Source organism: Callorhinchus milii, unplaced genomic scaffold (genome assembly GCF_018977255.1).
Source record: "Callorhinchus milii isolate IMCB2004 unplaced genomic scaffold, IMCB_Cmil_1.0 Scaffold2, whole genome shotgun sequence".
Taxonomy (NCBI): Eukaryota; Metazoa; Chordata; class Chondrichthyes; order Chimaeriformes; family Callorhinchidae; genus Callorhinchus; species Callorhinchus milii.
Genome location: NW_024704743.1, coordinates 294,708 through 315,195, shown reverse-complemented (window position 1 = coordinate 315,195; position 20,488 = coordinate 294,708). Strand labels below are relative to the sequence as shown.

General features: G+C 44.7%; 1 protein-coding gene across 1 annotated transcript in view; it reads left to right on the top strand.

The window, feature by feature from the left end:
* The window catches only part of oxsr1b (oxidative stress responsive kinase 1b), an 87,733-nt gene that overhangs the window by 49,843 nt on the left and 17,402 nt on the right, over positions 1–20,488 (top strand). Inside the window, exons 7-9 of the mRNA XM_042332515.1 lie at positions 3,121–3,229; positions 4,072–4,213; positions 14,334–14,389. Coding sequence (XP_042188449.1) covers positions 3,121–3,229; positions 4,072–4,213; positions 14,334–14,389 — 307 coding nt within the window. The remainder of the gene's footprint in view (positions 1–3,120; positions 3,230–4,071; positions 4,214–14,333; positions 14,390–20,488) is intronic.

Sequence of the window (20,488 nt, the reverse complement as noted above, 5' to 3'; positions counted from 1 at the left end):
TTGGACTCAATTCTTGAAACACTGACCATTTCCTGCATTGATGTGAGACATTGATGTGGATCTGAGCCCCACACAGGAATAACAACAACTTGCCCCCACCCACGTAGTTTAGCGTCCCAGAACGCTCAACAGTGCCTGAGCCCGAGGCCGAGCTGGGGGTTGGTGGAGGTGACCGTTGGCACGGTCGAAGAGGAAGTTCTTCAGATGCGATTTGAAGATGAGGCAGGAAGGGGCAAGGCGGAGGGATAGAGGCAGAGTGTAGTAAAGTTTTTTTGTGGGGGTTGCATAGTGGCTGAAAGTGCGGCCACCAATGGTGGAATGGAGGGCCCGAGGGACATGCAGGAGGCCGGAGCCAGTCGAGCAGAGGCAGCATTATGGATTGGGGAGTAAGTAGGTCGGAGAGGTAGGGAGGTGCCAGGGCATAAAGGGATTTTTCCTATGAATTACACAGTCACTACACTTTACAGTATATTCTGCAAAGTGCTTTGAGACGTCTCAATGACGTGATAAAGCACTGTAACCAGGTGCAAGGATTATCATTATTATAATGATAATACCGCCCAAAGAAAGTTTAAGGTTGTGGCAGCTGGTTCGGGTAGGATGGGGATCAGCTGTAACAGTCTTCACGGCTGAGTAACCTGTCACCACTAGTGCCTGGACTCGTGCGTGAAAGATTAGCCACTTGGGGGAAGGTTCCTCTTGATTTACCTCTTTTCATCCAAGAAGCTTCCCGGTCACAGGCTTGTGAATGCTCACATAGGGTGATCTGGGGTTGCTGACCACAATTTGTTTTTGATGCCTTCTCTGTCGTGGATCGAGTAACCAAATTCTTATTAATATATTTTTAAAAATGTTTTACGGGATTATTACTCCTGGAAAAATGCTCTGCCTAATGTTTCGCTCTACGGGGAATCAAACCCGCGCCTCGCGCTTGCGATGCGAGTGCTCTAACCACTATAGCTCAATGGTTATTTTCAGCCTCGCAATCACCACTGTATTCTAATTGACCAATGAAGAGGCCTGCTCTTTGTGATTGAATCCTCGATACCGCTAGTTCGCTCTCTCCTGTTGTGTCTCTTTCTGTGTGATGGAGTGGGCGCATGTATCCACACAAGGAAATTTCCCTGTGTCTGAAATGGAGTGCACTCTCTCGCCCTGAAGGGACACATCCTGCTTACCTAAATCCAGAAAGTACTGTATTAAGCACAGGTTGACAATAATAATAATAATAATAATAATCTTTTTGATATAGCGCCTCATCACATTGCCGAGACGTCTGAAAGCCTTTCACAGAATACTGTAAAGTAAATAGACTATATATTTTGTGGGTGAAATGCAACAGCCAATTACGCACAGCAGCGTCCCACAAACAGTCGTGGATTGAGTGACCAAATCATTTTTTTTGAGGGATTATTGCCCCTAGAAAGTGATAGGAGTCATTGCGGTAGCTACTGGAATTTAATCAGCGGAAACCTCATAGTTTGCCATGAAGAGCACATTCTGGCAAACATCCCACTGCTTGTTCGGCTCGCTTTGCTTGCAGGATTAATGGGAGCTCAGCAGGAAGCATCCATGTCCCGAGTGACCAGGCTGCTCATCCTCGTCTCTCCTATGAGCCAGTTTGGCCTGTCATTCGCAGATTCCTGCTGAGCTTTCCACATTCATCTCCTGTAATTAAAGAGTGTGTAGGATGTAAATGATTCAGGGGAGGCTCCATCAATCATTAAAGCCCCCAGCGATTCAGAGAGGAGATCCCACAAAATATACAGTCAATTCACTGCGGTATATTCTGTGAGACGTCTCGAAGACGTGATTAGTGCTATTTCAAATGCAAGGATGATTACTATATTATATATCCCAAGTGCGCTGTTTCTCTGAGCAGCGATGTGGTGTGTCCACAGTGTGATTTTGCTGGAATCTGCCTTATTTTACTCTGCCCCCAAATGTACTTGGCACATCGAGGCTGTAGCTGTTCTTTTCTCCAAGGCTGAGGAATGTACTCGCCTCATAGGGTCGTAAAGTCACTTGTCATGAACAGTAAAATCTAGGGGAAGGTGGGGAAGAGGGGCAAGCTGACAGAGACAGGGTTGATTTGTTGCTCACCAGATCCAAACCATATAAGGTTCTTCATCCCAACCTCTTGTGATGAAATCTGGTTCGGATCTTTGTAAATTATATGCAGATTTAATTTGAATAGAAAAAAAATGTTCCATTGGAAGAGAGTACAATAGAAATTTACTTTATATAGTGCCTTTCATTTTGGGAGGATGTCCCAAAGCGGTTAACATGGGTGGGCACTGGGCTCGGAGCCAAAAATGGGTGAGAAGATGACCAAAAACACATTCGAAGAGATAGGTTATGAAGTGAACCTTGAACACAGCGACGGGAGGGAGAGAGAGGGGGCAGTTGGAGGGAGCACAAGAGCAAACCCTTTAAACACGAAACAGATCCAACTATCTCATGTGCAATCCCTTGTTGGAAGCGACGAGTTTGGGAGTCACAGGCCTGTCATTTAATTAGCAATCGTTTCACTGAACCAGGTCAGGCAGATGTCTCTCACCTCACGTGCCAATCTGCTCTGGCAGGATTTCTGCCAAGGATTTTTATGTTGCACTAACTGGCCTGAATAATGGGAGCCACAGTGCTGCAGTCTGTCAGAACCTTGATAGAATTTACCAGGATCCTCAGTTTACTTGGACAACTGGGTAACTATCTGCCCGAGAGCGGTATCCGAGGACTGATGGGCTGACTCACCTGCTTGGCTCAGCAGGTAGCACTTTCGTCTCTGGGGATGAAAGCTGTCATTTTGGGTGTTCGCCTCACAGACTAGAGCGACACTCTAGTCTAGAGTGTGAAGTCCTGTAGCTCAGTGGTTAGAGCACTCGCCTTGCAAGTGAGCGAACCCAGGTTCAATTCTGGGCAGGGTGAAACCTTAGGTAAATTTCATTACTCCACACATGCCTATTTAGCAGTAAGTGGAAACCAGTTGTTAGTTGTTTGGCTTTTTCTGGCTTTTCTCCCTCAAAAGAAAAAAGATGTGATCACTTAAGGAACACTGACAGGAACTGAGGTGGTATGTAAACATCTAATGGATTGTCGTCCTTGCTCTTTTCTCAACAGAAAGAAATCCAAGCTATGAGCCAGTGCCATCACAGGAACATAGTTTCCTACTATACCTCATTTGTGGTGAAAGACGAGCTGTGGCTGGTGATGAAGCTGCTCAGTGGCGGTGAGTCTGTTCAGGATCTTGAGATGCTTCAGAAAGCTCTGGCCTTTAATAGATCACATTCCTTTGGTTCTGCCAACTTGGCCAGGCAACTCATTACAGTTGTACTTCACTCGTTTCTCTCGACCGCATGCAGCACAAAGTGATGAGAAGCTATTTATAAACTCTTTGAACTCAAATTGGATGCGTTGTTTTAAAAGGTAAAAGATACTTGGGAAGTTAAGAGTATGTGGAGAGACTAGAGAGGCTGGGATTGTTAGAGCAGAGATAGTTAAGGGGAGATTTAACAGAGGTGTTCAAAATTATGTGGGGGTTTCGATAGAGTAAATAAAGAGAAACTGTTTCCTATGGGGAGTAGATCGGTAACCAAGGGACATAGATTTAAGATAATTGGCAAAAGAACCAGAGAAGCGATGAGGAGAATTTTTTTTAAACAGAGTTGCTACAATTTGGAAATGGTGATGGAAGCAGATTCGATTGTAGATTTCAAAAGGGAATTAGTTAGTTACTTGAAAAGGAAAAATTTGCACGGCTATGGGGTAAGAGCGGGGACTAATTGGTAGCTCTTTCAAAGAAACTGCATGGGCCAGATAGCCTCCGAAGTTGGTTCAAAGGGAAAGGTATTGAGACAGACCTTGAAAGAGGTGAGGGCAGGGGCTAGGCAAAGAGACTCTGGGATGGAATACCAGAAAGCCCAGCTGCCGATACAGGGCAGTGGACGTGAAGAGGTACCATTTACCTGGCCTTTCCAATACCCCTGTAGCTGACTCCTTTTTAAGGTAAAGGGGTCATATAATTTTTTGATAGAAACCTAGTGATCCTTGCTTTGTGTTTGTGCTTTGCAGGTTCTGTGTTAGATATTATTAAACACGTGGTGGCCAGAGGAGACCACAAGACTGGGGTTCTGGAGGAGGCCGTCATTGCAACCATTATGAAGGAGGTGCTGGAGGGGCTGGACTATCTTCACAAGAACGGACAGATTCACAGGTAAGCACACCTGGCTCTGGCCTGGCTCAGTCCTATGGCCTTTCCTCTACAGGAGTCCTGTAAATTAGTGGATAGAGCACTCGCCTTGCAAGCGAGAGGATCCAAGGCAAAACCTTAAACAATTCACTGTACGGTATATTCTGTGAAGCGCTTTGAGACCTCTCAACAACGGGATAAGGTGCTATATCAAATGCAAGGATTATTATTATTAAGCCAACTTTTTAATAATTCAGTCTTAGAGGAAGGTGAGACACAGGAGATTAACTCTCCTACCCTGAGAGCTGTCAGGTAAGTTTAAAGTCTTACTCAAGGGATGGCATGTCTAGCGATGCAGCATCACCCAGTTCTGGACTAAAATGTCAGCCACAAGTTGGAATTTGGGTTTCGCAGTCCAGGCTATGCTGATTACTGTAGTACTGGGATGCTGCTCTGTCAGAAGTGCCATCCTTCGAATGAGATGTTACGTTAAACTGAGGTTGCATCTACCTGATCAGGATTCAGTTTTTTTTTGCTCCATTTCAGCCAAGGACAGGGTTAAAGATATTGTGGAGGATTTAAAAAGAGAAAGGAGTTTGGGGTCTTGGCCAAAAATCCTGATAAAATTAGTCATTCACCTTATGGCTGTTTGTGGGATCTTGTATGCAAATGTGTTGCTTTGTTTGACTACAAACACATAGAATCTACTTAGTAGTAATTATTGTGAAGTGCTTTGAGACCCATCAGTGTTGTAGATGCGATATCAAACAGGGATTCTTTTTTCAACATTCACAGCTGTGATGAATGAAAGTCTTTTCTCTGTTCCAGTGTCTGTGTAATGCTGTTTAGGCAGTCAGCACAGCTCCTAATTGGGAATGGGGGGAGGGGGAGAGAAATGCCACAATACAAACTAGCTTGCAATTATTGGCACACAATACATGGTTGGCGAGGTGGGGGAAAAGCAGTGCTTGGGGAAGACTAGTTGCATTTTTTATTTTGGTTAGCCAGGTATCCAATATGCTCAGAACAGATCTAAAAACCAGAAGGGAGATGAGGAGAAGCTTTTATTTGTACCCAGAGAGTTGTTCCAGTCTGGAATGCACTGCCTGGGAGGGTGGTGGAAGCAGATTTGATAGTAGCTTTCAAAAGGGAATTGGATAGGTACTTAAAAAGGAAAAATATTTTCAAAACAATGGGGTAAGAGTGGAGGAGTGGGACTTGGTTGGTAGGTCCTTCAAAGAACCGGCACAGACACGATAGGCCGAATGGCCTCCTGTGCTGTAAGATTCTTTAACCACAATAAATGATACTTGTATAACTCCTTTCACGTCAGGCGCTTTACAGATGTCGCAGGAGGACGTCCCCTTGCTTCAGAATGTTCCGATTCAGACAGTGTTCAACATACACCTGCCACCTGCACATGGGTATTGCCTGTGTCACGCTGTATTTAACCCACTAATGACCTCTGAGACCCTGTTAACCCCATATCAATTTGTCTGCTCCCTCCGCTCAGCAGTCTCTGGCCTGCTTCGCGTACCACACCCCTCCCCATCATCAGCGGTCAAGTCTTCAGCCTCTATGCCTCCACTTTTGGAACTTCATCCCACTGTCCTTTCGCCTCACCCCCTCCCTTACCTCCATCAAGACAAGTCTCAAGACCCTCCTCTTCGACTGCGCCTTTGGCCATCCTCCTACCTTCACTCTCCCTGCCCTCCGCCCCCCAGCTCTGGTCTAAATCCCTGACCTTCCCGTGCCTTGGGACATCCTCCTAATGTGTAAGCCGCTGTACAGCTGTGTGCTATCTATTCAGCTATCTGATCGGCGATGCTTTATCGTCCTTAGAGCTCCGGACGCTGACCTCAACAACAACAAGATTCCATTTATTGAGCGTCTTTCACGTCGGGAGGACGTCCCAAGGCGCTGTACAGTTGGGTCAGGATCCGAGCAAGGGGGAAATGGTCAGGGGAGGGAAGGAAGGGAGCGAGGAGGGGGTAGAGAGTTGAGAGGGGAGCTGAAGGCACGGTCAAAGAGAAAGGTCTTGAGACCGGCCTTGAAGGAGGAAAGGGAGGAGGCAAGGCAAAGGCACTGCAAGTAGTTGTTGTTGAAGTAGGGAATACACACAGTCAGTCTACCCCTCTCCTGAAGTGATAAATTGAGGCCCCAACTACCTGCTGTGGTGGGCGATAAAGATGCCATGACACTTTTGGAGGAGAGATGTCAGTTCCTGATAAATCGGATATTCTTTTCATGGCTGTTTGTGATGATTTACCATGTACAGCATATGGTTGCCTCGTTTGCCTATAAATCAACAGTCTGTAGTGCTTTGATGCATTTTGGTATCACATGTTATATAAGATAATTAGACAGTGTTATGTACGAGAATAAACCATTCATTCCCCCTCCGTCACATGCTCCACTGAGCCCCGTTTAGTTTGCTGAGAAAATCTCTCTCCTCTCCGCCCCCCATTTCCCGCAGCAACCCTGGAGCAGAATATCTAATCTTAACTCACATCCTACATTATTCATCTCCGACCAATCTCCTCCTTTGGCCTCTCAGTTCCCAGGCACCAGGAACCGTCATGTTCCAGCCGGCTTTTTGATTATCTCCATCTGTTCTCCCATCCCGTCCCCAGGCAGATAGCTATCCATGTCTGTCCAGAAAATTATTCAGTCATTTCAGGGATGTCAAGGCAGCCCCTTAGCTTTCTAGTGGGATTGCCGGATAGCAGCACTAAAGGCCCAGTTTGCTAATAGTGCGTCATGATCCCAGGAATCCAGTGTGATACTGCAACCTGCACTCATGAACCCCCTCACACACCCCTCGGGGCAAATGGTGGGCACGAGCTTCCATTATGTCAGTCTGGCTCAGTGGTAGTGCTCTCTCTCTCTCTCTCTCTCTCTCTCTCTCTCTCTCTCTCTCTATCTCTCACCTCTGAGTCAGAAGGTTGTGGGTTCAAGCCCCACGTTGGGACTTGGAATCACATAGTCTAAGCTGATGCTCAAATGTAACGCATGGGGAGGGGATTGATGGAGACACTGTTCTTTGGATGGGACATTAAACCCAGGTCCCGTCTGCCTGTTCAGGCGCATGTTAAAGATCCCACATCGCTAATTGGAAAGAGAAAGGAGTTTCACCCGGTGTCCTGACCGTCAACCTCCACCCCCATGGCTGTTTATGGGATACTGCTGTGTGGATATTGACTGCTGCGTTTCACCCACAAAATACATCAATTCACTTTACAGCGTATCCTGTGAAGCGCTTTGAGACATCTCAACGACGGGAGGAGGCGCTACATTAACTGCAAGGATTATTATTTGAATATTATTGGGTCTCTCTGAAAATCGGGGAATATTACTCCTGTTTCTTCATTTATTGTGCTGGTAGTGTTATTTGTTGATTGCACAAACTAATGGTGGTTTGTGTGTGTGTGAGTGTCATTTTATAGTGTGAGCTGCTGACTGTGGCAAGCTGACCTGCAGAGACAGAACCGGTAATACAGAAGCATTTTGTTCAACGCTCAGCCACCTTGTCCCTCTCAAGTTAGTTTGGGAATTAATGAGCACTCGATGGCTGATGAAGCTACGCAGTGCTTCTCATTATATTTTGATCAATTGCGTGTCTGACACACATAGAAACCCATCGCCATGCTGATGCGGATTCAAAACAGACTGAGAACCAAGCTTTATGGAGTCTAAACACCAGAAGCAGCATAGCTTGCCGTTGGGGCTGTGGCTTGCAGGGTTAAGAGGGAGTGGGAAGTTGAGTGGGAAGAATCGCTGCACTGATCTGCTGCCTCTCCCAAGCCCTGGTGATGACCCAGACTGGCTAGTCTGTCATCAACAGTGCCTTGCAGACCCACTTGAATCAGGAACCAGACTACCATGCCCACCTCGCAAAGCACTTGGGACGTTTCCACGTAACAGCTACTGGGTTAGATGCAAAAACCTTGCATTTTTATTGCACATATTACTCTGAAACGCAGAATTGATTATAGTGATTACTCACTATAATCAATTCCGCTTCTAACAAACCCAGAGTTTTAATGATTCTAACGCCAATCCGGTAGGTCAATGGAGAGGGCTGCCTCTTTGACAGCTAAACGCTACGATAGTGAACGTCCTCATATAATGATCTTGATAATGATCAAACCTCACTATAACTAATCTCTCGAGACTGGCGATCCTGCCAGTCTCGAGAGATTAGTTATAGTGAGGTGTGACTGCACTCTTCCGTTTCTAGCTTATTGCCTTGCAACAACGGGCCTAAAAAGACTCTGCTTCTCTGCTCCTCTCTTTCCCCCACTAACAGCCACTGGTTGTTCATTAGGCAATGCGATACAATACAAATAGTGCCTTACCACGTCATTGAGACGTCTCAAAGCGCTTCACAGAATATACGGTGAAGAGAATTGATTGTATATTTTGTGTGTGAAACGCGGCAGCCAATTGCGCAGCAGTGTCCCACAAACAGTCGTGGATTGACTGACCATTATTTTTTTTGAAGGGCTATTTACCTCCGGAAAGCAATCTGCCAATCGACTAACAACTGGGTTCCTACTTACTGCTAGGTAAAATCCATGTGGCGTAAGGAAACTTGCCTAAGATTTCGCCCTGCCTGGGAATCGAACCCAGGTCCTCTCGCTCGCAAGGCGAGTGCTCTAACCAATCACTACAGGACACCAAGTAACTATCATATGATGATTTAGGAGCTATTGTTCTGTGCCCTTGTATTGCATATGGTTCAGTAGCTTCTGTTAAGAAAATAATACATTTTTAGACATTTCATTATTTACGACATCTAAAGCTTCAGAGTAGCCACAGTCCTCATGCAGTGCCTAAGGTCCTAGAGGCAGTGCAGAGGAGACCAACGAGGCTGATCCCGATTGTTGGAGGATTGAGCGATCAGCAACAACAACTAGACAAGCTCAGGCTTTTCAGTCTTGAGAGGGAAGAATTCTGTCGAGTGTGTAACATTTTAAATGAGATTCAAAATTTCAATCCAGAACAATACTATTGGATGCACCAACAACAACAACAAATTACATTTCTATAGCGCCTTTTACGTCAGGAGGATGTCCCACGACAATAGAACAAGATGACATAAGTGTAGAGTTGTGAAGGGAAATTACAGCACAATGCTTTTCTTTATCCAGAGGGTAATAATGACTGGAACAAGTTCCCAGGCGGGGTGGTTGAGGCCAGGATGCAGCCACATATTAAAAATAGCTTGACCTTGTGATGGAAAGATGGTAGGGTGGAGATTCTGGAAGAATGAGATGCAATATAACAATATAATGTCCCAAAGATTGTTTATTATAGCAATAAAATCAAATTAAAAAAAAGTTGTTTAATCTCGTACTGAACAATAGAACCAGAGGACACAGCCGCATTAACCACCAGTTTAATGACTGGGCCACAGACTGACTCACAATGTGGATTGTATCCAAGATGAACTTCAGGGACACAAGACCCCAGTGAAACTGGGCATTTAGATTGTAAATCCATGTGTGCACGCATTCTTTATGTGCAGTTTATTGTACAACGCAGTTTGCACAGTAGCAATGTTAAAAACCGTAAATTTTTACAACACAGAAACGGAGGCATTTTGACCCCTTAGAACCGTAGATGTTTATAAACACAGAAGAAGGCCATTCAGCCCTTCAGGTCTCTGCCAGCACTCAATCCCTTTTATCCCACATCCTTGCCCTTTCCACATAACCATTTTACAACCACAAAATGCACAGTCAATTCACTTTACAATGTAACCTGTGAAGCCCCGATGTGATAAGGCACTATGTCAAATGCAAAGTTTTTTTTGTCAAAAACTTGACTCATTCCCTTTCAAACAAAAAGTTTTAAAGTATTCTGGCTTGCGAGCATATTTCTGGCTACAGGTATGATTTTTATTTTTAAAGCATTTAAAGCACATTTTCAAGTAGAACCTTTGATGAGTTTTTTTTCACTTATCTAAGATTGGTTGAAAAAAATCGGTAACTTGACCTGTCATATTTATTAAATCCAGGCTCGACTATGCCAACTCCCTGCTTGTCGGCTTTCCCCTACTTTCGGTCCGCAAGCTGCAGATCATCCAGAACTCTGCAGCTTTGTCATCCTCTGCATCACCCCTATCCTTGCCCCATATCAACCTGTCCACTCCCTCCGCCTGCTCCACGTCACCTGCTCGTCCGCCTCTCCTTCTAGACGCATTTGAAGATCCTCCTCTTCGACTGCACCTTTTCCCACCCTCCCTGCCCTTCCCCTGATCCCTACCGCCAGCTCAGGTCCAGTTCCTTGACTGTCCAGCACTTTGGAACGTCCCCCTGACGTTACCCTCACTCAATCCAAGACTGTTTGTGGGACACTGCTGTGCGCAATTGGCTGCTAAATTTTGCTCACAATATGTACACGTCACAGTAAATCACGTGAAGCGCTTTGAGCCTCGAAGATGTGACAGGGACTATATCAAATGCAAGGAATATTAAGCTGTTTTGTGGGACCTTGCTGTACATAAATGACTGCCATGTTTGACAAAACAATCAACTGCACTTGACTTTTGAAACACTGAGATGTTGGTAAGTTGTTCTAAAAATGTGAGTTCATGTACTAAGTATTGCTCATTCCTGCATTTTTCCACCACTGAAAACTTCTTCCCAGACTCTGTCACTCAGTAACTGGCTTCAAGTCCTCCAACCCTACTCATTAATTGGAATACCTGAAGCCAGTTACTAAGTGACGGAGATCTGAAGCAATTTTCCACGGTGCAAAAGGTAAGAGAGCGAGCAATTTGTGCCTTATGCTCTGCAGAATTAGTTAAGCAGGATTTGTCCATCTGGAGAGAGAGAGATTATACATTCCATTCCAAACATGGGAATTTCTATGTGTAAGTGGCATGCATGGAACTTCTTCTGGTTTGGATTCTCTTAGCACAGTGATGGGTTTCTGTGTGTGTCATATGCTCGGTTGACCAAGAACGAAAACATTTCATTCTCTGATAATGGAGTTGATCACCTTCGGAATAGATTACTATACCCAGAATCCCTATACCCAGCTAGTGCCCTAGTGCCCCCTTCAGCAAGTTCTCCTGGGCAGAAAATACACGCTTGGTTTGAATAAAGTCTGCTTCGGGCTGGAGGTTGATCAGGAATTGATCAGACATCATTACGTCCATAAAAATCACGCTTGCTCCCCTGCTGGATTTCTACTCTAATCCCATTCCCTGCTCTATTTCTCTCCCTATCGTGTCTGTGTTGGTGCTTGCTCCCCCACTGACCAAAGACCCAGTCAAAGAGGAACGGCCTTGAAGGAGGCAAAGGAGTGAGCGAGGCCGCGGGGCTCCGGGATTGAGTTCCAGGTGGTGGTGGAGGAAAGGCTAAAGGGATGGTGCGGGTTCCGATGGTGGAGCGGGCAGTGCCTGCAGAGCGGAGGGAGTCGACGGGTTGGTAGGGTTTTACAAGGTCACGGAACCTGATCGTGGAGGGCTTTTAAAGGTTTCCTGCGCTCTTTAATTTTAAGTGAAACATAAAATTCTTACGAGGAGTGGTGTTTGATATTCTCATAAAATCTCCTCTTGTGTGCTGTGTATTTGTGTGACACAGCAGTATAAGGTGGAGCTGGAGACTGGCAAGGACACGAGTCCTGAGATTGACCTTGATAATTGCTCGAACCACAAAAGGCTCTGATTGTATTGGGTTACCAATTTAAACGTATTAAACAGGAATAGAAACCTGGCCATTTTCAGCGCTGTTGGTCAATCATGTCTGCCGCGCTATTTACTCTTCTTATTAATCCCCCCCCTTTCAGCTCTGCCGCCGTGATTTCTCTGAGGGAGGGGTTTATAATAATAATGATCGATGCATTTGATATAGTGCTTCATTGCGTTAATCAGACATCTGAAAACACTTCACAGAATATACTGTAAAGTGAAGTGACTGTTTATGGAGGGTGAAACCCTCCAATTGGATTGAGCGACCAAGTTTTTTTGGGGAGAGATTATTACCCCCAGAAAGCAATCCACTAATCCACTATCAATCGGTTCCTGCTCACTGTTAGGTAATCAAAGGCGTCTGAGTTAAGGAAACTTGGTTTTGCACCAGGTGGGAATCGAACCTGGGTACTCTCGCTTGCAAGGCGAGCGCTCTAACCAATATGCTACGGATTCCTTATCTCTACTAGGCGGGGACTGAGCAGGCAATATCAGGAAGGATGTTATAATAGTAATAATCCTTGTTTTTGATATGGTGCCTTTTACATTGGGAGGATGTCAGCGAATTTACTGTAATGTGCAGTGACTACATTTTTTGCAGTGAAATCTGCCAGGCAATTACCGCACAGCAATTGACCTACGTGAAGTGAATGGCTAATTTTATCTGAGGTATCACTGGTCAAGATATATGTGTTTGCTGTGAAGTTAAGTAGGGAGATTTCTTAGGGTAGGGAGAGGAGTGATCTCTGGAAAAAATGTGTACTATTTCCTATCTATATTTGTATATCCATAATGCTTTTACTGCTCAGGTACTTATCCAGTTCCCTTTTGATTGCTCAATGAGCCACTTGAGGAAATGAATTCCAAACCTCTGAGTAAAACATTTCCTTCTAACCTTATCTTTTGTTTCTTCGCCCACAAAACACACAATCACTCCACTTGCAGTATAACCTGGGAAGTGGTTTGAGACATCCTAGCGATGTGAAAGATGCTATAATAGTAATAACAATCTATATATGTGTGTGTGTGTGTGTATTGTTAAGTGGATTGATGATATATTTTGTGGACAAATATCAAACGTAAAGGATTATTAGCATTCTGCTAGCATGGTGGATCGATTCGAAGATCCTCACACTCATTTTCAAATCTGTTTGTGCTTCTCCGAATTGCTTATTCCCCAACCCACTACCCATTTCCTCCGCTCGACTGGCTCCAGCCTCTTAGACATCCCCTCGTGCCCTCTGTTCCATCAACAGTGGCCGCGTTTTCAGCCATTACGCCCACACTCTGGAACATTCTTCCTCTGTCCCTCTGCCTTCTCCTTTCCTTCCCTATCTTCAGGTCGTGCCTGAATGCATTCCTCCTGGGCTTACGGTCACCTCTTCCCGACTTGGCGACCTGCTCCGCCACTGTCAAGCGCCCTGGGTCGTTATCCTTATCCTGGGACGTTATCCTGTGAGGGGCGCATTTTGTTGTTATAGCAATGTCGCCTTGACAACTCAAGGAATATGTATTTCCTTATTTAATTTGTTGTCCCCTTTCAGAATCTTTCCCACCGTCTAAATTAATCTCAGCTAATAATCTTCTAACGGGAAAAAGAAAACCAATTTTGCTTGCTTTCTGGAATCAGTGAAGATCAGAGGGTCTTATCATTGTTACTCCTCCAGTTTCCTGTACAATTCTAATAACTCCTTAACTGCGGCACGCTTCCAAGGCTATAAATGAAACCGAAAATAAACAAGAAGGTTGGGAAGTCGTTCCTTCAGTTGACTGGAGAGAATCACCTTGAACTTTATTTCGGGAGTAATAATTCCTTCAAAATAAAGATAATACTTTGGTCACTCAATCCATGACTGTTTGCTGTGCACAATTGATTTTGCTACAAAACATACAGTCAATTCACTTTGCAATATATTCTTTGAAGCGCTTTCAGACTTCCCCCAAGACGTAATAAGGCGCTACATCAAATGCAAGGAATATTATTATAACGTAAGTATTTGGAGCGCCCTTAACGTCTCTGAGCACTTGATAATAATAAATATATTATTAAAACATTTTATATAGCATATTATCAGGTCGTTGAGACATCTCAAAGCGCTTCACAGAACATACTGTAAAGTGGAGTGACTGTGTATTTGTAGGTAACAGTAGTAGTCAATTTGTGCACGGTGACTGAGTGTGTATAAGCAATTGTGTCAGCTATTTTGCTCACAGCGAGTTCCCACAGACCAGATGATTAACCAATAATGTGGCGATTGTGAAGCGTATGAGGGAACACAACGGTGTTCTTTGAAAGTCTGTCATCCTGGAAATTGCTGGATTGAGTTTGGTCCTCGTCGTTATTTTGAACAGCTGCTTCGGGAAAGGCTAATTGCTTTCAATCGCAGGCGGCATATTCCCTTTTGATCTCGGCACAGCTAATCTGCTCTCGTTATCTTGCAGGGACGTGAAGGCGGGAAACATTCTCCTCGGTGAAGAAGGCTCCGTTCAGATTGCAGGTAATTACTGTCGGCACCGACCCGAAAGTCTTGAAATAACACAAATTGTATTGATATAATAGCGCCCCTCACGCAGGGCAGCGTCTCGGAGCGCTTGACAGTGGCGGAGCATGACACTGAGCCGGGGGGCAGGGAGGGGAAAGGTGGCAGTAGGCGCGATCGAAGAGGAAGGTCTTGAAGATGGGGAAGGAAGGGATAAGGTGGAGGAATTAAGGGAGAGTGATCCAGAGTTTTGTGGCTAATTTAGCATCTCATCCAAAGGACGGCACCAAAGTCACTCCAATGCAACACTCGACAGCGTTGCATGCATGTCAGTCTAGACTTTGAACTCGAGAGTTCTGACTCGCGACCTCAGTAAACTCACAAACATCTGACCGAGAGGCGAGAGTTCTTGCGGCTGAGCCCGATAAATTGCTCGTGCGGCTTCAAGAGTTGTGACACTGCTGTGTGCAAATTATGTAGGCTCGTCTACAATTAGTCACTGCACTTTATAGAAAACTTCGAAGCACTTTGAGACTTTTCAGCATGATGAGGCACTCTCTGTTAATGGAAGAATTATTATTAAGAGCGTCACCTTTCACAAGTTATTGCCAACGTATGAAATTGGGGTTCCTTGCTAACGCCACCCTGAGCTTTTCATAATTTGCTAGTAGCTCTCAGGCACGCAGTGAGTGACTAAGAGCCCTGGCTTTCATGTCGGACAGGCCCCAAATTCTGCATCCGCCAATAACCCTTAGGAGAAGCAAGTTCAGATCTGTGTGATATGTGTCATTGTTCAGTGAGAAGGGTGGAGAGCTTTAGAGGCTCGTAAGCATGGCTGTGGATTTCTGCACGTGTCAATCACCTGGCTGATCACCCAAAAAGCTTGCACAGCAAAAAGTGTGTACCTAGAAGCTGAATAACTAATATAGAGCATAATGGATCCCTGGGTTTGAGTAGTTCATAATGGATACCTGGAATGAGTATCTTATAGCGATCCTTACATTTGGTACAGCGCCATTCACGTTGGGAAGTATCTGAGCACTTCGCAGGATATAGTTTTTAATGGTACTTATTTTGATTTGGATAGCTCTTTCCGAAGAGCCGGCACAGACACGATGGGCCGAATGGGCTCCTTCTGTGCTGTATAGCACTTAAATGTAATTTTTTTGTTGTGTAACTCTACGGTGCCCCTGTTTAGCTAGCAGTAAGTAGGAACCCGGTTGCTAGTCGATTGGCGGATCGCTTTTCCAGGGATAATAATTCCTCAAAAAAACAATAATAATTTGGTCACTTGATCCACAACTGTTTGTGGGACGCTGCTGTGCGCAACTGGCTGCTGGGTCTTGCCCACAAATATACAGTCAATTCACTTTAAAGTGGAGTGACTGTGTTTTTTGTAGGCGAATAGCAGGCGCTTAATTTGTGCACAGCAGTGACCCGCAAACAACCATGATGTGAAATATAATGGCTAACTGGTACCAGATTTCGGTAGCGTAGTGGTTAGAGCGCTCGTTTTGCAAGCGAGAGGACCCAGGTTGGATTCCCGGATAGGGCGAAAAGTTTCCCTACTCCATACGCCTCTGTTTAGCCAGCACTAAGTGGGAATCCGGTTTGCAGTCGATTTGCAGATCGCTTTCCAGGGGTCTATCCCTCAAAAAAAAAATTGGTGAATCAATCAAAGACTGTTTGTGGGACGCCGCTGTGCACAATTAGCTGATGCGTTTCATCACAAAATACACAGTTAATCCACTTTACAGTATATTATGTGAAGCACTTTAAGATCGCTCAACGATGTGATAAGGCAATAGGCTGCTGGGCTATATCAAATGCAAGGATTATTATTATTAGTAGTAGTATAAGGTCTTATTTGGTATAGCCCATTGACAAGTGCTGGAAGCAGCGGCAGCCAGCTACAGGACTGTACAATATCAGCTTTCCTTCTCCCTCATGTCCAGTCCCTGACTGAGAACACTTTCCTTTGCCTCAGCTACTTTGATCTACTACTTTGCTCCTTTGCTCGTCCCCTCCGCTCGCTAACCCAGTTTGCTGAGCATTCCCGCCATCAGTGCCCAAATACTTCAAATACTCTGCCTCTTAACTTCTGGAACTCCCTGACTTTACCCCGACATGTTGCCCCTCTGCTGATGGCCCTCTTCCTCCTACCCACATATTCTCCCTTTTCCTATGCTCAGCTTCTAACCCCGCCCTGGTAAATTATTCTGAGACATTACCCAACATGAAGGGCGCCATGTTAATGGGTGTTGTTTGTGTTGGCTTTTGTACATACAAGCCTTAGTAAATGGGAAAAGGCAAAAAGCCATATCATTATTGCCATTTAAAAAGCCATTTAATTGAGCAATATTCATTATCTCTGTCTCAAAGCGTAATGGTTAGTGGGCTTGCCTCACAAGCAAAATGACTCAAGTTTGCAAAACCTTTGGCAAGTTTCCTTCCTCCACATGCCTCTGTTATTTAGTAGTGAGCAGGAACCTGGTTAGTCAATTGGCGGATTGCTTTCAGGGGTAATAATCCCTTTTGTTTAAAAGAAAAGTGTCAATGGCGTGATAAGACACTATATCAAATGCAAGGATTCATCATTATTAATTAAGGGTATGAGGGGAACGATAGGGGAATGGATGGAGAGTAGAGAGCCTAGGGAGGGAGACACAGTGGGGCAAAATAAAACCAATGGTTTTGAGTAGAGGGTTCTAGGAGAGGGCAAGCTGAACCACGTTCTCCTACGAGGTGTGATACAAGTCTTGTGTTTCTGTGAAACTTCACGGCGTGACATTTTTCAGATGTGTGGGATTAATTTGCACTAATGCAAGAAATGTCACTCAAATGATCGCGTGAAATTGCCTGCCGTGCTACGCTGGCAGATTATGAGAGAGCTCTCTGGCAAAGGGATTCAGATCAGAGTGAACAGAGAGGAGCTGTTTGTGTTACTGCAAATATTGTCTCAGTATATTGCTTTTCCAACACCACATAAACCAGTGTTGTTAATAAGTAACAGTAAAATGTTGAGGAATAATTAAGGCCTCTTTAAGATAACTAAGATAATTAAGGTAAGTGCAGAGGCCATTCGGCTCTTTGAATCTGTTCAAGCAGTTTATTAGATCATTTTCTCTCCCTGCCCCATCCTAGCCCTTCCCTTCCTCTCTGACCTGCACATACCTCATTACCCCACTCCGCCTTCTTCGCTCAGCTAACACAAACCCTTCCCCTCCCACCGAACCCATTCGCACCACCATCAGTGGCTGTACCATCAGCTTCTAAACCTCTGGAGCTCCCTGCCTCAATCCCTCCACCTCATAAGGATTGCTGGACGAAAGAAGACCAATGTTCATCCAGTTCACTTGCTGTCATCCTGGCAGTTACTTGCACGTGTCATTTCCCAAGATATTATTTCTTAAATTAAATCTATCTAATTTGTTCCTGAAAGAGTCAACACTTTCTGCTTCCAGCATCTCCCTAGGGCCTCTGTTCCATGCATTTACTACCCGCTCACTGAATAATAATCATTGCATTTGTTATACCACCTCATCGTGTCTTCGAGATATCTCAAAGCGCTTCACAGAGCACAGTGTAAAGTGAATTGACCGTATATTGTGTGGGTGAAACGCGGTAGCCGATTGCGCACAGCGGTGTCCCACAAGCAGTCGTGTATTGAGTGAGCAAATCTGCGGAAACAAGCTGAAGTAGTGTTTTCACAGATTTGTTTTGGATTTAATCTTCAATCAGTCTCGCCAAACGTACCGTTTAAATTAAATGTGTTCGTCACATTAAATTGGCTTCCTGTTCCTATCCATAGAAAGAACAACAAAAACGTGCACTTTTATACAGCGCCCTTCACGCAGGGTAGAGTCTCAGAGCGCTTCACGAAGCTCTTTCACAGTTGAGAGCGTTGGTCAGACCCCATTTGGAGTGTTGTGTTGCCTTTTAGGTTCCCAGCATTCGAGGCTGTCCAGTCAGCTCCATCATTTGAACAGAAGTTCTTTCAACATCCACCTGAGCTCATGCCCTTATTATTTAATAATGCATCAAATTCCACTTAACAGTACTTTTTCTTTCCTCATGAAAAATACATTGGGCTTCAGTCATCGCCTGTAATTTATTCAGTGATGTGAACCTAACTAGCTTGCCTCTTGGAAGCCTTTTCAATGCCTCTCATCCCGTTTCGTGAGATTTATCACAGCTGCAGCAACATTGCGCATACAATCTCACCCATAATGACACAACTTTTATTTTTAAGTAGGCACCCGATTGTTAGTCAATTGTCGGATCACTTGTATTCCCTTTTTTTAAAAAAATATAATAATTTGGTCTCTCAATCCACGACTGCTTGCGGGACGCTGCTGTGTGTAATTGACTGCAGCATTTCGCCCACAAAATATACAGTCAATTCACTTTACAGTATATTCTGTGAAGCGCTTTGAGATACCTCAACAATGTGATAAAGTGCTGTATCAAATGCAAGGATTATTATTATTAAAACATCTTTAAGCACATTACAGTAATTACTGTCAATCATCGATTTGTAGTCAAGTGTGACAGCTATTTTAGGTAAAAGAAGGTCCTAGAAACGTCCATAAGGTGAGTTCATTTATAGTTAGTTTATTTGAAGGATTAATACCCAGGATATTAGGCAAAACCCTAATCTTTTCAAACTAGATCTTTTAACAGGACAACAAACTGTTTAATGTCTCGTCTGAGGGGTAAGCACCTGTGACTGCTCCCCCAGTACTGTCCTGAAGAGACAGCCTAGACGTAGGATTAGAAACCAACACCTCCTTTCTTAGATCTGCTAACTCAGCACGACTGAACCTGGGACCTTCATGTCCAATGCTTTTTTTGATCAGCCAGGTGTCTGACACGCACGGAAACCCATCACCAGGCTTGAGTCTCCAAACCAAACTGAGAATTCCATGCATCCCACCTACACACGGAAATCCCAGAGATAGATTGTTGAATGCTATGCACACTCTCTCCCTGGGGGGATACATCCTGTTCACCTACTTCCGGAAAGTATTAGGCGTAGGTTGGCAAGAGCCAAGGCTTGGGGATCCCAGAGTGTGCATTGGGGTTACTACTGGAGTCTTAACCAGCTAAAACTGCATAGCTTGCCATCGAGAGCTCTGTCTGGCAAGCTTTTCCGCTGCTTGTCCAGCTAGTACCACCTTTCCTATTAAGGCTTTGGCTTGTAGGGTTAACCAGAGCTAACGTTGTCCTACGTAGCTCATTGACTTACTGACTAAACTATCTGAGCCAAAGGGGAGGTAGAACGTGCTTGGAAAATATCTTTGTGTCACTTGGTAACACAATTCTCTGCGCTACTCCTCCCAATGCTAGCCTTTGTTTTGGGAAAAATCAGCTGGCAGCATTGAATTGTGGCTCACGAGGAAGGTGACCTCTTTTCCCCACCACCATGTGTTTTTGTGCAGTTTGTGAGTCAGTGGGGAATAAGATACCGAGAGCCATACAGAGAAAAAGCATCAACTAACCAAATCAGTTAAGAGGGTTTGTTACGCAATCTCACAGCGGGCAGTGGATTTATTCAGAGAAAGTTTTCTTCAAACAATGATTACCAACAATTTCGCTCACAAAATACACAGTTACTACCCTTTGCAGTATATCCTGTGAAGCACTTGGAGACATCTCAATTAGGTGCTATATTAAATGAAAGGTTTATTACTATTAAGGCCTTCGGAACCCTGCTTAATCCCCCCACCCCCCCTCACATACAAAATACACAAGTCAATTCAATTTACAGTGTATCCTGTGAAGCGCTTTGAGTCGTTTTGACGGCATGGTAAGGCACTATTTCAAATGCAAGGATTATTATTATTATCATCTGAATCTGTGTCCATGTCATGCCTTACTACCCAGTGACCTCCGTTTGTAATGTCTCTGTTCAGGACTTGCTGTAGTATTGTGGGGGTGGTGGGGGGTGTAAGAGAAGGATCAGGATGAGAAATGCACAAATCTCCGTTCCTCAGGGTGACCTCAAACTGTCTGTTGCTGTTGCTGGCCTCTGTTGTAGCTTCAATTTTTGGTCAAACGCCAGGAAGTATTTCTTAACGCACAGGACTATCTACAGCTTGAGTTACCAGGGAGTAC